Below are 17,681 nucleotides of genomic sequence, written 5' to 3' on the forward strand. Positions count from 1 at the left end.
AACACCATACCTACTGTGAAGCATGGGGTTGGAAACATCATGCTTTGGGGCTGTTTTTCTGCAAAGGGACCAGGACGACTGATCCGTGTAAAGGAAAGAATGAATGGGGCCATGTATCGTGAGATTTTGAGTGAAACCCTCCTTCCATCAGCAAGGGCATTGAAGATGAAACGTGGCCGGGTCTTTCAGCATGACAATGATCCCAAACACACCGCCCGGGCAACGAAGGAGTGGCTTCGTAAGAAGCATTTCAAGGTCCTGGAGTGGCCTAGCCAGTCTCCAGATCTCAACCCCATAGAAAATCTTTGGAGGGAGTTGAAAGTCTGTGTTGCCCAGCGACAGCCCCAAAACATCACTGCTCTAGAGGAGATCTGCATGGAGGAATGGGCCAAAATACCAGCAACAGTGTGTGAAAACCTTGTGAAGACTTACAGAAAACGTTTGACCTGTGTCATTGCCAACAAAGGGTATATAACAAAGTATTGAGAAACTTTTGTTATTGACCAAATACTTATTTTCCACCATCATATGCCAATAAATTCATAAAAAATCCTACAATGTGATTTTCTGGAAAAAAAATTCTCATTTTGTCTGTCATAGTTGACGTGTACCTATGATGAAAACTACAGGCCTCTCTCATCTTTTTAAGTGGGAGAACTTGCACAATTGGTGGCTGACTAAATACTTTTTTTCCCCACTGTATATTGAAATAAAGAGTGGGGTACTTTGGCTTGGTAGTGATCTAGCAACAGCACACTGTGGAACAACCTCACGTATTCTGATGTGTCGTAAAGAGCGAATATACAGTACATGTCAAGGTCATTTGGAGGAAGATCACTGATCTTAGATAAGTGATTACATATAGGTCTACAGACTGTACTGTATGCTTCCCTGTGTTTGGTTGGAGGGCAACACACAGACTTGACTATAATGGGGGTTGCTGCTCATAAGCAAAGAAGAAGAATGGCCCAGATACTGCTGTGACCCACTCTCTCTCTCTCTCTCTCTCTCTCTCTCTCTCTCTCTCTCTCTCTCTCTCTCTCTCTCTCTCTCTCTCTCTCTCTCTCTCTCTCTCTCTCTCTCTCTCTCTCTCTCTCTCTCTCTCTCTCTCTCTCTCTCTCTCTCTCTCTCTCTCTCTCTCTCTCTCTCTCTCTCTCTCTCTCTCTCTCTCTCTCTCTCTCTCTCTCTCCCCTCACACCACCTCCTAATCTGTCTCTGTTACAGCAGTTTCTTACAGACTTCAGCTCAGCCTGATAGCAGATCCTTCCCTCTTTCTTATTGACAGTACAGCGTTATGAGTGGCTGTCTAGCTAGGTGTAAACGGGGAAGCTTACTGTATGTGAATGACAAGGGTGGACTATCTGTCTTTTATCCCTCAATCCTCTTCTGTCTACCTCTCCTCCATCTTGAAATCTAAGAGCTGCACTCTATATCCCTCTCTTCTCTCTCTCCCTTCCTCTCTCTACGAGCTCACCCCCAGGGACTTCTTCATGTGTTCGTAAACCACGTACGAGATGCTGACAGCAGGAATGACCTTCAGGAAGTTAGGGGCGATGCCGCGGTAGAGCCCAGGTACCCCGTCATGTGATATGATGTGCTTGAACTGACCGACCATGGACAGCTTGGGCCCGCCCTCAGTGGAGGCTGGTGGGAAGAGGGAAAGAGGGAGAAAACGTCTGTTGTTCAGTTCAGTTATATCCGTTAGTTAGCTATTAATAGATAACTAATGACTATGATCAACTGATAACAATATTGATTCAGTTATCAAAATGCTACTGTATATAGTTTATTCTGCACATTTTTGTGACCAAGTTTTTAATTACATTTTCTGTTTGGATAGCCCATACAGTAATAGATATAGGGTAATAGGTTGATATGGTAGGTAGTAATTCATTTGTTATAGAATGTTATAGAATGTAACAGAATCTATATTATCTATGTAATATCATCTATGTTATGTAGTAAGGTAGAAGGTAGAATTGTAGTTCAGTTGTACACCAGTCTCACCCTGGGCCTGCATACGTGTTCTAATGAGGGCCAGGGGGTAGGAGGCCAGTTGTCCACAGGTACTAGACACAGTACCACAGCCCAGCAGCACCAACACCCCCGGGTCAGCAGAGCCCTTACAGTACCGCTGGAGCCAGGCATTCTTCAGAGTCTGAGATGGAAAGGGAAAGGGGGATACCTAGTCAGTTGTACAACTGAATGCATTCAACTGAAATGTGTCTTCCGCATTTAACCCAACCTCTCTGAATCAGAGAGGTGCGGGGGGCTGCCTTAATCGACATCCATGTCTTAAAGGGGGAGGGGAAGAGAGAGAAGAGGAGGGGGGGAAAGGAAAGAGACAAGGAAAAAAGAAAAGAAAAGAGAGAGGAGGTGTAGAGGGGTGTGAGAGTAGAAACGAGAGAGGAATAAGCGAAGGGATAGATGGATCAGACAAGCTCAGTGCATATAGTTGATTTTATTAAAACATATAAGGTGTGTCTATATATGGAAAAATAAAAATAAAAGTGTACAAATTTTGACCAATCGATAGACGACGGTTGATAGACGACAGACAACAAATACTTTTTGGGGTCAGGGACAGCCCTACTCTCTCTCTCACACACACACACACACACTTTCTCACACACACCTCGTAGACGGCCAGGTCTATGCCAGCATACGGTATGATGCCGAGTGTGTTGGGCACGTAGCCCCTGTAGAAGGCTCGGACCCCCTCCTTCCTCAGGATCTGACGGGCACAGTCTGCCATGCCAGAGTACTGGCCAGTCTTCCTCAGGGTCAGACGAGTCTTCAGCACCTGGGGAGGGAGAGAGGGAGGAGAGAGGGGAAAGAGAGGGGGTGTGCAAGGAAGAGGAGGAACATGAGAGAAAAGACTGATGTTTCTTTATGCAATAAAACATCTGTCTATCTTTCAGTCTGTCTGTCTCCCCTCGCTCACCTCCATAGGGTAGATGATGGTCTGCGCGGTGGCTCCAGCCAGAGAGCCAGCGATGAACCTCTCCTGCACCCGCAGAGTACCCGCTTCATTTCTGCCCCTGATCAACCACTTGATCTAGGATGAAGGAGTGAGGGGAGACAGGGGGAGAGGAGAGACAGGCAGGTGGAAGAGAGGCAGGGATATACAGGGATTAAGGGGTGAGGGGGATAGATTGTGGGAGGTGGGGGAGGCAGGGATACAAAGTGAGGGGGAGGTGGGGGAGACGGGGGTGAGGGGGAAATACGTGAGTCACACTGGGGTGGAGGAGGCGAGTCAGAGACATAACACGTAGAGACACAGAGTGTGTGAGGGTGTGTCTGACAGGGTGAGAAACAGAGTGTGTGTGTGAGCAACATTTCACACCTCATTGTGTGTGTGACTCCTTCATTCCTATGGTTCACTAATGACTACCCCATACACCAGAACTTGTTTACAGACGTGTGTATCAGTGTTCTCCTTACATTGGTCCGTAATAAATCCAAATCAACCTCTGGGGCCTCTTACACCCACATTTGTATACAGGTGTGTACAGTCCTCTTCCCTCACCTGTTCGTAGGCCATGAACTTGATGGCAGACTCTGGGGCTATTTTGAGGACGTTGATGCCGTTGCCCCTCCAGAGAGCTCGTACACCCCCCTCCTGGACCATCCCCCTCAGCCCCGTCCACAGGTTGATCCCCTTAGAGCTGGAGCCATGCACCTAGAGAGACAGCAGGGTTAGTAACTCTAATAACATACTGTACATCAGGGGTGGCCAACCCTCCTCCTGGAGAGCTACTGGATGTGCAGGCTTTTGTTCCAGCCCTGCTCTAACACACCTGATTATACTAATCAGCACTGCACTGACCTCTAACCTCTGTAGTAAACACAACAGTAACCCTTCACCTGTAGGAAGACCTTGAGACGGTCGAGGGGGGCAGTTCCTGTCCGTGACACCGCCCCCGCCATCGCCCCGGCAACCAGCTGCCTCCACACTACCCCCGACTGGCGCTCTTGCTGGGAAAACTCTGGCGGCACTGTCATGTGCTCTCCGATGTCAAACATCTGAGAAATCACAGAGAAACACTGGTCAGTGAAATAAACTTTATTGACAGATGATGGCATCCAGAACTATCTGTATTCCCCAAATTTATATTACATGATCCCTTCTCTAAGGTTTCCAAATTAAAACTCCTGGATAAAGCATCAGAACCAATGTAAACTATATAACAGAGCTCGAGAAAATGGCCACAGTTGTAATGAAAGGATACTGGCTAAATTATTAGTTTCTATAGTTACTCTGTAATTACATTTTATTACATCAACTGAACATTTCATGTAATGCTATCTGTGCTACTTCATGTCAAGCAAATATCTAAACCAGAGAGTGTAGAGATAGAAGGCATAGATAGGCAGTACTGACTGACCAGAGAGTGTTTCCAGTAGTGGGCGATGCCCTCCATGTTGTGAAGAGGGTTAAACAGGAAGTGATCTCGCCACTCATTCCAGTTGATAGTCATGGTGCCGTCCCTGTCCATACTGATAGAACACACACACAGAGCAGTGTGAACACACACACACACCCAGACACACCCACAAGCTTATAAACAGACACACACACATGCTTACAAACACACACCTCTGTAGTATTTTGATGGCGTGTTCTGTGGACACCTCCAGTCCCAGGTTGTGCAGCGATTGTTGAATCTCCCCGACATCAATGCGCCCTGCATAAACAGTAAATCCCATCAGTGCCTACAATATGTAATATGTACATACAGGCATACAGTACAGTTGGAGCACAGTGATGTGTGTGTGTGTGTGTGACTACTATGTGAACCACATGCAATAATGTGGTATGATACTAAAGACCATTCATGCAGTGATACCACACATTCTGATAAATTACCATAACAGTGCAATGTGACATAGAATGCTCTGTGCATGTATGAACAATTTAAACAGTGTTTTGCGAGTGAAAGGACAAAGTATCCAAATGGCCCTGCTACATGTGTCTACTTATGTGTGTTTAGATCAGACTTGGGTTCAAATACATGATTGTTTAAGCAATAAGGCCCGGGGGGGGGGCTGTGGTATATGGCCAATATACCACGGCTAAGGGCTGTTCTTAAGCACGACACAACACGGAGTGCCTGGATATAGCCCTTAGCCGTGGTATATTGGCCATATACCACAAACCCCAGAGGTGCCTTATTGCTATTATAAACTGGTTACCAACTTAATTAGAGCAGTAAAGATATATGTTTTGTCATATCCGTGGTATACGGTCTGATATACCACGGCTGTCAGCCAATCAGCATTCAGGCCTCGAACCACCCAGTTTATAATTGTTATTTAAATACTTATATTCTGTGGGTGTGGATAAGAGCATCTGCTAAATGACAAAAATATAAAATGTAAATGTGTGCGTGTGTATGTGCGTAAGGCGCGTGTGTGAGTGAGGTGGCCATGCCGACCGTCGTGGTTGCGGTCCAGTGTGTGGAACATGAGCCGCAGTTCCTTCTCGTGGGCCCACAGGTACTGAGAGAACTCCTCAAAGTCCAGCAAGCCATCATGGTTGGTGTCACTCTCACGCACTATCTGCAGGGGTAGGGGTGGGGCGAGAGAAGGAGGGGTAAAAATAGCAGACAGGGAGGGGTGAAGGGTCAAACAGTGTAGGGGACAGGGGGTGGGTGAGAGAGAGAGAGAGAGAGAGAGAGAGAGAGAGAGAGAGAGAGAGAGAGAGAGAGAGAGAGGGGGGATGTGACAAGGTGAAAAAGTGGGGGGTGGGTTGGGGCCGGGGGTGAGATTTAGGGTAAGGTGATAGTTTGAGGGTGTGAGAGGTGAATGGAGGGAGTGAAGGGAAGAAGCAGGAAGGAGTGCGTGAGAAATGACAACAAAGACTGTCATTGTTACCTTTACAAGGTCAGTTTTACAAGGTCTTAACCTGCAAACATAAAACAATCAGCAGTACTGTTCTCTCTTCATCCTCTCTAGTGCTTCCTCAAACAAGGAGAGGAAGAAGGAAAGAGAGAGAAAGAGAGAAGAGTGAGAACAAGAGTGAGAAAAAAAGAGCGAGAGAATAGTATAGAGAGAGAGCGAGAGAGCGAGAGAGAGAGAGAGAGAGAGAGCGAGAGAGAGAGAGAGAGAGAGAGCGAGCGAGAGACAACCCAGACTCTGACCTCGTCATAATCCGCTTCACTCCTGTGCCCAGTGTCCAGTTAATCTCCAGTAACAATCAAGTGCTACTGGAATCTGACCTGAACCAATGCACATGACCAATACACACACACACACACACACACACACACACACACACACACAAGCACACAGTACACACGCAGACACAGGCGCACACACACACACACATCACACGGGAAAGGAGAGATTTGCTCAGTCTTGGCAGCAACGTTTTCAGAATCTTGTCTAAGCCTATCAAGGGGGTCTTTCTGAGTCTGTCCATCTTATATATTTTTATGAATATATCCACGATGAGTTGGTTAGTGGTTAAAGAATCCACAAAATCCTTGACATTGTTACTGAGATAGCAATGGGGAGGATTTGTATATTCTCATGAAATTCAAATGAGACTCCTACTTATCCTGCCACTTATCCTCACCATTTCAACTTTCTGTTTGGTATAAATGCTTGAATTTTAACTCTAAGTGTAGCTGATGGAAGCTGTCTGTATAATATATGACAAGTATAACTTTAAGTATGCCTTTGAATTGGCCCCCTCCTCCATGACACAAATACAATCATCAAAGTCTATTTAAGCATTCCCAGACAAATACATTCTGGTCTAGAGTGATATTGCCTGTGGTGTCTGAAAACTCCCAGAGGAGATTTGAAGGACAAGCACAGCTGTGGGTGTCACGCCCTGACCTTGAGAGCCCGGTTTTCTCTAGTTGGTTTGGTCAGGGTGTGAACTCTATGTTATGTATTTCTATGTTGGCCGGGTGTGGTTCCCAATCAGAGGCAGCTGTCGATCATACTTAGGTAGCCATTTTGCCTACCTTTAGTTGTGGGATCTTGTTTCTGTGTGTTTGGCTTGTTAGATGTATAGCCTTTAGAACGTCACGTTCAGCTGCTTTGTTATTTTGTAGAGTGTTTATTATTAACATTAAACATGTACGCATACCACGCTGCACCTTGGTCCAATCCTTTATACAACGAACGTGACAGTGGGTGATGATGCTTAGCTAAACTAGCCTACTATTTGAGTGTGGTGAGATGATGCTAAACTAATGTTCTGCATGGCTGTGGAGGGATGATGCTATGTGAAAGGAGTGATGCTAAACTAAACTACTGAGTGTGGTGGAGTGATCTCCTAAGCTAATTTCCTTTATGCTAACGTAAATTACTGATTAAATGTAACCTGAGGAGTGCTATCTGTGTGCTTCTGTATCACCTACAGTGCCTTCAGAAAGTATTCATACTCATTGACTTATTCCACATTTTGTTGTTACAGCCTGAATTCAAAATGGATTAAATGGATTGTTTTCTCTCACCCATCTACATACAATACGCCATAATGACAAAGTGAAAACATGTTTGTAGAAATGTTTGCACATTTATTGAAAATGAAATACAGAAATCTAATTTACATTAGTATTCACACCCCTGAGTCAATACATGTTAGAATCACCTTTGGCAGCGATTACATCTGTGAGTTACAGCTGTGAGTCTTTCTGGGTAAGTCTCTAAGAGCTTTGCACACCTGGATTGTACAATATTTGCCATAGATTTATTGCAAAAAGGATGTATGTTTTAATTCTTTTCACTCTGTCATTTAGGTTAGTATTGTGGAGTAACTACAATGTTGTTGATCCAACCTCAGTTTACTCCTATCACAGCCATTAAACTCTGTAACTGTTTTTAAAGTCACCATTTGCCTCATGGTGAAATCCCTGAGCGGTTTCCTTCCTCTCGGCAACTAAGTTAGGAAGGTGTATTGATACACCATACAAAGTGTAATTAATAACTTCACCATGCCCAAAGGGTTATTCAATGTCTGCTTTTTTTTTCCCATCTACCAATAGGTGCCCTTCTTTGCGAGGCATTGGAAAACCTCCCTGGTCTTTGTGGTTGAATCGGTGTTTGACTGCTCAACTGAGGGACCTTACAGAGAATTGTGTGTGTGGGGTACAGAGATTAGGTAATCATTCAAAAATCATGTTAAATAGTATTAATGTACACAGAGTGAGCCAATACAACTTATTATGTGACTTGTTAGGCACATTTTTACTCCTGAACTTATTTAGGCTTGCCATAACGAGGGGTTGAATACTTATTGATGAAGATATTTCAGCTTTTCATTTTAAATTAATTGGTAAAAATGTCAAAAAACATAATTCCACTTTGACGTTATGGGGTATTGTGTGTAGGCCAGTGACACAAAATCTCAATTTAATCCATTTTAAATTCAGGCTGTAACAACAAAATGCGGAAAAAGTCAAGGGGTGTGAATACTTATTGAATGCACTGTATGTGCCACTGCCGGCCATGAAAGTCCAGTCGGTGTGGTCGGAAAGGGTCAGACATCCGAATATCAGCACCAGGGCCTGTAAGTAACTTTTTGGTCCACCAGTCACTATGGCAGGTAGATGGAAAAATCTACCAGCCACTCAGATTTCTTACCAGCCAAAATATCTTTGGGCCATAATTACACCATGACAATTACAAAATATGAACGTTTATTTTCTCTCGCTTTAGCTCAAATAATGTCCGTCATTGATTTAAAGAAATGTTAAAAAAACATTACGTGGTTGCGTCATATTTCTGTGCATACTTTCCATTGAAGATTGCATCGATGCATGCTTCCAAAGATGTACAAACAGAGTACGTATTCGAGAAGTGCTCTGTTTCGCATACTTTGATTTGGACTCATACTCCGACCCTCCCGTGCTCCAATTTGCGTGCTCGAAGCACGGTAGTATGCATTCAATGCTCGATTTGAGGCAAGCAACACTGAACAATGCATGAGCGCACCAGCTGTTCTGGACAACTGTGTGATCACGCTCTCTGTAGCCGAAGTGAGTAAGACCTTTAAACATGTTAACATTCACAAGGCCGCTAGGCCAGACGGATTACCAGGACACGTACTAAGAGCATGGGCTGACCAGCTGGCAAGTGTCTTCACTGACATTTTTCAACCTGTCCCTGACCCAGTCTGTAATACCTACATGTTTCAGGTGGACCACCATAGTCCCTGTGCCCAAGAACGCCAAGGTAACCTGTCTAAATGACTGTCGCTCCGTAGCACTCACATCTGTAGCCATAAAATGCTTTGAAAGGCTGGTCATGTCTCACATCAACACCATCATCCCAGACACCCTGGACCCACTCCAATCCGCATACCACCCCAACATATCCACAGAATCTCTATTACACTGCACACTGCCCTTTCCTACCTGGACAAGAAGAACACCTATGTGAGAATACTGTTCATTGACTACAGCTCTGCGTTCAACACCATAGTGCCCTCCAAGCTCATCACTAAGCTATGGACCCTGGGACTGAACACCTCCCACTGCAACTGGATCCTGGACTTCCGAAGGGACCGCCCTCATGTGGTGAGGGTAGGCAACAACACATCCGCCACTCCCTGTTTACCCATGACTGCGTGGCCACGCACGACTCCAACACCATCATTAAGTTTGCCAACGACACGACGGTGGTAGGCCTGATCACAGACGACGATGAGACAGCCTATAAGGAGGAGGTCTCTGACCAGGACAATAACCTCTCCCTCAATGTCAGCAAGACACAAGGCTGTAGTGGAGCGGGCCGAGAGCTTCAAGTTCCACTTGGTATGGCAACTGCTTGGCATCCGACCGCAAGGCGCTACAGAAGGTAGTGCGTATGGCCCAGTACATCACTGGTGCCGAGCTCCCTGCCATCCAGGACCTCTATACACTGCAGTGTCAGTTGAAGGCCGTAAAAAAATGACTCCAGCCACCCAAGTCATAGACTGTTCTCTTTGCTACCGCACGGAAAGTGGTACTGATGCACTGAAGTCTGGAACCAACAGGATCCTGAACAGCTTCTATCCCCAAGCCATAAGACTGCTAAATAGTTAGTCCGGGTAGCTATTTGGTTAACTATTTAACTATCTGCATTGACCCTTTTTGCACTAACTTTTTTGACTCATCACATAATCTGCTGCTATTGTTTATTATCTGTCACTTTATTCCTAGTTATATGTACATATCTACCTCAATTACCTCGTACCCCTGCACATCGACTCGGTACTGGTACCCCGTGTATATTGCCAAGTTATCGTTACTCATTGTGTATCTATTATTACATGTTTTACTTTTCTATTATTTCTCTATTTCTTTCTCTCTGCATTGTTGGGAAGGGCCCATAAGTAAGCATTTCACTGTTAGTCTACACCTGTTGTTTACAAAGCATGTGACAAATACAATTTGATTTGAAGACTGAGGTTAAGGTGTGTGTGTGTGTTGGTGTATGTGTGCGTCAGACACTGATATTAAGGTCAGGCGGGGTCAGGGCTGCACCAGGTTTGTGTTACAGTCATACCTTTAAAATATTCATCCAGGAAAGTGTTGCTTTCCTGTCATGTACTGGGACAAGCAGGTCAGAAAAGCAAAGATCAGTATTGTGTTGAAGCAACAGAGTTTTCAGATAGCACTGGTGAGAGGCAACTTGAGTTGGAGGGATGTGTGAAAATAGCAGTAGTTAATGTTTTTTTAAGTTAGAGTTTTGAAATAGGCCATAGATGTCTGGGTAATGGAGCACTGGTCCAGTGCTGCTGATCCAATTTCCACTGTTCTGCCTGTGGAACCCTGACCTGTTCACTACATTTTTACATTTTAGTCATTTAGCAGATGCTTTTATCCAGAGCGACTTACAGTTAGTGAGTGCATACATTATTTTTTTTATATATATTTTTTTCATACTGGCCCCCCGTGGGAATCAAACCCACAACCCTGCCGTTGCAAACGCCATGCTCTACCAACTGAGCTACATCCCTGCCGGCCATTCCCGCCCCTACCCTAGACGACGCTGGGCCAATTGTGCGCCGTCGCATGGGTCTCCCGGTCGCGGCCGGCTACAACAGAGCCTGGATTATAACCAGGATCTCTAGTGGCACAGCTAGCACTGCGATGCAGTGCCTTAGACCACTGCGCCACTCGGGACACTACCTTGTCCCGGACCTGCTGTTTCATCTCCCTCCCCCTCAACCTCTCTCTCTCAACCTCTAAATGCTCGGCTATGAAAAGCCAACTGACATTTACGCCTGAGGTGCTGACCTGTTGCACCCTCTATAACCACTGTGATTATTATTTGACCTTGCTGGTCATCTATGAACGTTTGAACATCTTGAAGAACAATCTGGCCATCTACTCTTATAATCTCCACCCGGCACAGCCAGAAGAGGATTGGCCACCCCTCAGAGCCTGGTTCCTCTCCTAGGTTCCTGCCTTTCTAGGGAGTTTTTCCTAGCCACCGTGCTTCTACATCTGCATTGCTTGCTCTTTGGGGTTTTAGGCTGGGTTTCTGACCCAATGTCACAACGTAACGATTGGTGCTTTGGAAACATGCTGAAATATGAACTGATTGCTGGGAACATGTCTACAACTTCATCAGCAATCTGTGAAACTATCGTAAATAAGTGACAAGCTACACGCTGTTTATCAGTGCAGTTCCCAACATCCTTAGCGAGCTAGCTAACATTCAATCCCTGTGTTTGTCAATGAAACTAGCTAGCAGCAGGCAGGCTACAAGAAGCTAAATCGGCTGATGAAAATCACTGGCAATGATATACTTGCACATATTTTGTGCAGGAGTAGAGAGATGTTGTTTTGTTTGTACAACTTTTTCACTGTCTATCAGAGCATGCTTCTGTCCCAGTGCCCATGTTTCATAACAAGTGAGTCATGCACAAGACAGGTCGCGGGAGACAATGCTTGTGAATGGATTTAGAATGTTTGAATATTGATAAGTGTAAGTAGAGACGTCGAGTGTGCATCATCTCAATGCTCATTTTGGCAAAAAAAAAAGAAGACTCGAGTGATCTCTATCGAACACAACAGCAAGTGGCCACTCGATAAAGGGCTCTGTTTGAGATTCAGCCTATGACTGCGGTAGATATAACTGTATTGCCCCCTAGGGGTCATACGCAATAGTATGCGGTAAAGGAGTCAATGGAACGTTCCATTGACCAGATTGGCGCACATTCAACAATTCTGATCTAACAAAGTGGATATTCATCAAATCCGTCAAGATTTATGTATTGTAACAGGCCCACAATGTGGTTACTTAAGTCCGATTTTAATATATTTGGCTGTTTTCGCTGCATTACATGTAGAAGTTGTCACTTTTCAGGTTTAGAAGAAGTGACTGCTAAATGCTAACTCCCGTTTGTAGTCCAAGTAGTTTTTAACTGTAATGCAGTTGATTGGTAATGATGACATGAACATGTGTTGGGGTTGACATCTATACAAGTATTATACTCAGATTTTTACCTCAACATAGTGTGAAATACACATGTAAACAATAGCCTACATGTAGGCCCATTTTGCTGGGGGGCAATGAGGAGCCCTTTCCCCCACGCGTTTCAATGGCAATTTTGGTCAAGTTCGATTGACCCTTTTACCGCATCTATAGGACCACCATACGCAATAGGACCATATTCTTATTTTTTTATTTATATAATTTTTACTTTTACCCCTTTTCCTCCCCAATTTCGTGATATCCAATTGGTAGTTACAGTCTTGTCCCATTGCTGCAACTCCCCTACGGACTCGGGAGAGGCGAAGGTTGAGAGCCATGCGTCCTCCGTAACATGACCCTGCCAAGACGCACTGCTTCTTGACATACTGCTCGCTTAACCTGGAAGCCAGCCGCACCAATGTGTTGGAGGAAACACCGTCCAGCTGGCGACCGAAGTCCGCTTGCAGGCGCCCGGCCCGCCACAAGGAGTCGCTAGAGCACAATGGGACAAGGAAATCCCGGCCGGCCAAACCCTCCCCTAAACCGGACAACGCTGGGCCAATTGTGCGCCGCCTCATGGGTCTCCCGGTCACGGACGGCTGTGACACAGCCTGGGATCGAACCCGGGTCTGTAGTGACGCCTCAAGCACTGCGATGCAGTGCCTTAGACCGCAAAGGACCATTTTCTGCATTGTGCATGTGGAATTGTATTATTTTTTCTTTTTAAAGGTCCCGCACAGTCATCCTATTTCCCAAGTAAAAATTGCCTTTGAATGACCAAATCATCACCCGTAATATTTTTACGCTATTAAAATGATCAGAATTGAAGAAATTGTACATTTTCTTTCATCTCTAACTAACAGGAAGCCTGACAGAACAGGCTTATATTCATGAGCTCGCCTTGACTGACAGCTCTTTGAAACAACCTTGTGGTCGTTGCCAGGTAACAAGGGAAACAATGGGCCACATGTCAATGATGACCAGGTAAACAATGGGCCACTTCATTCCGAGCCTAAATAGTATGCCTCAACCCATTTTCTCTGCAAAATGTTCTAATTACAGAATACAGTTCACTGATACACTTCTTCATCAGAATTAGTAAAGCCTGAGTCACTGTCGAAGCTTAGACATAAGGGAATGTACATGGAAACAGCATACAATAAGTGTACTGGACAATTTATTGGTGCCTCTGCATTAGCATTATAAATGACAATATGTTCAGAATTGTACTGTATGTATTGATCAGACATTTATTTGATAATTTACATTAGGCAAGCATAGCTGAAATATTGATCAACATGGACACTCATGAGAAATAAAGGTGAGAAATAATGGTGAGACATCATTTGACATAAAAAAAATGTTTGAACCATAAGCCCTAATATAGGCAACTGGCTGCCCTACAGTGTACAGGACCCCATTGATTCATACAATTTGTAACTCTCATCTCCAATCCGAATGTTAGAAAAAAATATATACAAAGAAACAAAATGTGATATATCACGTAAAAGTTAATTACTTAGGCTTTGGGAAATGCAACCAACTTCAGAGATTGATGGGACGGGGAGGGGAGCGGGAGAGGAGGGGGACCCATGTACCGCGCTTCAATCAAGCGGGCTTCAGTCACCCACTTGGCTTCAGTCAGCCCGAAGATTGAAGCTGGAGACAAATCCAGGTATGGCTTCCTCCTTTTCAGGCCTCTCACACTGGGCAGACAGGGGTTCTGGGATGGACAGCTCGCACAGCTTCCCCACATAAATTACAAATACTATACTCACCGGAACTACTTTTGTGGACAACATTCCTTCGTATCAGCTGTGTGCTGTCAGTTTTCAGACTCAATGTAGGGGGCTTAGGGATGGAAGAACAAAAACCATACAGTGACTATCAGGTGTGTTGCTGAAAATATACCATCAAAGCAGCCACATTTACAGCCACAGCCACCGTGTCAGACTCATCAAACTCTGATACTTACATTGTGGTCAGTGCTTGCAAGATCCACTGTCAATAATGGTTCAGCATCCATCTTCAGGATTAGCTTCCTGGCAAGACCCATCAAATGTTCTCCCCAATTGATAAAGCAACTTTGCTCGAAATGTGCACTGCACACGGTTGTTATGATCGTAATTTTCGGTTGAGCCTGTCTGCCCGAAATGAAAGCAACCACCGCTGTCGGATGTCTTCATTCTTCGGAAAATAGTGTAATGTTAAATTAACACTATGGCATCCAGTCACGACACAGTGTGTTTTTTTCCGGCATGATGGTAAGTAGCTTGCTAGCTAAAAGTTACCACACAGATGAAAACGGGTTAGTTACCAGTATCGTTCTGCCACGTTCTACTTGAGCTATCGTAGGGTTTGTAAACAAAGCCATATGATGCGCACATGTGATGACGGTTTTAAGGCGTTACATATTTAAATTAGTTAAGATTATAAGATGCTACCATTGGTGTATACAATGTCCGGCTTTACGTGACGTTGCATAAAGCCAGAAGTAATGCCTGCCTCCTGAATTCAAACGTTTGACATGGGGTAGGGGACCAGTCACTTTATGATCAACTTTGTTAATGTACCAGCTACAGTAATATTTCATACTTGGATCAACCTACTACAAACTGATTTCATCCAAATATCATCACATTTTATGAAAAACATGATTTTCACTGTTCGGGACCTTTAATGAAAAAACTATTTTAAAAAATGTGTTGTTTAAACGTTAAGAAAATTAAAACATTTGTAATTGATAGCAACATCAGATTAAACAAATTTGGCCAAGGGGTCTGTGGAAGAAGTTGGGTGCAAAACAATACAATGTGATATTATTCATCTACAATATACCCTTAGATGCACAATAGGGCCTGGGAGGCTCACAAGGGATCCACAGTACTCCATCAATCATCCCGTTTTCAACTAAATAGTTATTGTATTCCATTAAAATGTTGTTTTGAGCGTAAATTTACTGTAATTTAAGCTTTAAAACTGCAAAATTGTCTCTCTGCCCAATGGGAAAATAGATTGCAGGAAATTAGGGGAGGCTTAAATGTTACTTTCCAGGGCCGAAGTCTTGGTTAGTCTGGCCATGCACTGCAGCAGTCATAAAACTCTTTGTATGCTATTTTTAACTCACTCTAAAGTCTGAGTTGTGTTCTGATTTTGAGGGGGTCCCTGATGAATTTGCTATCAGAAAAGGGGTACCCAGCCCTAATCAGTTTGTGTTGTTCTACAGGACATTATTTTCTTACTCCTTACTCAGCCAAGAACACACACACAGTCTTGTACAGCTAACCTTGTGGGCACACACAATTAAGTCCCATTCAAAATCCTATTTTCCTTAACCCCTAACTCTAAACCTAACCCTTACCCTTATCCCAAAAACCTAACTTTAACCCTAACCCTAACCCTAGCTCCTAACCCTAACCCTAAAACTAACCCTAGCTCCTAACCCTAAACCTAATTCTAACCCTAACACTAATTCTAACCTTAACCCTAAACCCCCTAGAAATAGCATTTGACCTTGTGGGGACCAACTAAATGTCCCCAGTTGGTCAGATTTTTGTTCATTTACTATTCTTGTGGTGACTTCTGGTCCCCACAAGAATAGTTAAAGACGTCCAAACACACACACACACAGACACAATTAATGTGCCAATACGTATAATAATAGCTAGTGCCACGCAGGCTATAATCAAAGGGATACCCATGTCTATTGGGAATACCGCCATCATCACTGTTCCTCTCACCTCCTCCGCGTCACTGCGAAGTAAACCGCGGGCAGCGAGTCCTATCCTCAGCTCGTTGATGTCGACTTTACCGTCTTTATTGAGGTCCAGTTGATCGAACAGTTCGGCCCATCTCTCTCGCGTTTCCGGCTCCCTCCCAGGGTCCGACACACCTTTGTCTTGTTCTTGACAGCGAGCCCGGGTCCAACCAAAGCAGAACCGAGCCCTGCCTTCGCCCATGTGAATGGGAGACTTGTGCAATCCTGGTGGTGGTGGATATTATCCCAACCTGCTGCCGCGAAGCAGGCGTAGAAAATTGAAGGAGCGCTTTATGTTCGAATGACTCCCAGTGGGTATCCTTATGATAGCCTACCTATTAAAATCCTGGAACCATACAACAATAGCCGCACTGAAATAACTGCTGTTCTCCCTCGGTCTCGTTACCGAGGCACCGGTTTAATACATCGAGTCCTCCAATGTCAGTACACCCGGCGCGGTGTAAACTCTCTGTGCCTGTAATATTAATCCCCGTATCCGTTACGTATCTCGTGACATCGGCGATGATTAAATCCATTAACTAATTCAAATGAATTAGTCTGTTGGTCAGGGGACTGGCTCTGCCTTTTGGATGAGCATGTGAGTCCCCATGCAACGCAACGAAGCGAACCGAGCTCCTGGCGTTCGTGATATTTTACCACAGCTACAGCTTTGTGCACGCATGTAGGATACCGGGTGGAATTTTATGCAGTCAATGCGGTGTGTGTGCGTGTTCGTGATAGATCCCTTTTACTTTAGAATGTTAGTGGGGTGTAGCTGTAGTAGTAGAAGTTGAATAAAAATCCTCTACTTTCACCTCTGCAGGTCCATCCTCTCCTCCCACTCATACCATTCTAATGCTTCCTTCTGTCGGGTACATAGCTACTATCATTATTGCAGCTGCTCCCATGACACACACACACACACACACACACACACACCGGCATCAAATCCCTCAAACTGTAATTCTAATCTAGCCTCTACCACACAACAGGCTACCACAGTATCCTAAACACCTGACTGACATTTCATTCAACTGAATTCTGAATTTATAATGCAGGAACATTAATGTGATATCCATTTTCACAGTGAAAGTCAATGGTGTTGTTGGCTGCCCCACCCCCATTGAACCCATTGATAGCCTCTTATTGGGTATTAATAGAAACATAGTGGGGTTTGCACATCGTGACGCGCATCTGGCGCACTGTGACGGAAACCGCCCGGTCAGCATGCATGGGATATGAGAGATTATGCAGAGACATAATCTCTCACTGATAGTGTTTTGCTGTAAGAGGCATCCTCTTCAGCAAATGGGCTGGGTCCTGTTCGTAGGAAAGTAGCTCAATAAAACCAAAGTGGACTATACGAGTCTCTCTCTCTCCCTCTCTCCACCAGTGGCAGGTCCAGAATATTTTGAATGGGGTGGCCAAGGTGGGGAACAGACCCAGTTTAGTGGGGCCATAACATTTTTATCCTTTTATCCACTTTTTTATGGGCTTTATA

At 44.6% G+C, this 17,681-nt stretch overlaps 1 protein-coding gene across 1 annotated transcript; it reads right to left on the reverse strand.

Annotated features, from left to right (window-relative positions):
* Positions 1 to 1,184: 1,184 nt before the first annotated feature.
* LOC121570374 (calcium-binding mitochondrial carrier protein SCaMC-3-like) lies at positions 1,185 to 17,050 on the reverse strand. Its single transcript, XM_041881833.2, has 10 exons — positions 16,164 to 17,050; positions 5,439 to 5,562; positions 4,601 to 4,688; positions 4,389 to 4,500; positions 3,868 to 4,026; positions 3,530 to 3,682; positions 2,945 to 3,058; positions 2,636 to 2,803; positions 2,008 to 2,158; positions 1,185 to 1,644 (listed from the first exon to the last, which is right to left on the reverse strand). Exons 1-10 carry the CDS (start codon positions 16,380 to 16,382, stop codon positions 1,463 to 1,465), a joined length of 1,470 nt encoding a protein of 489 aa, XP_041737767.1. The 5' UTR covers positions 16,383 to 17,050; the 3' UTR covers positions 1,185 to 1,462.
* Between the last annotated feature and the right edge of the window lie 631 nt (positions 17,051 to 17,681).

Source organism: Coregonus clupeaformis, chromosome 7, assembly GCF_020615455.1.
Source record: "Coregonus clupeaformis isolate EN_2021a chromosome 7, ASM2061545v1, whole genome shotgun sequence".
NCBI lineage: Eukaryota > Metazoa > Chordata > Actinopteri > Salmoniformes > Salmonidae > Coregonus > Coregonus clupeaformis.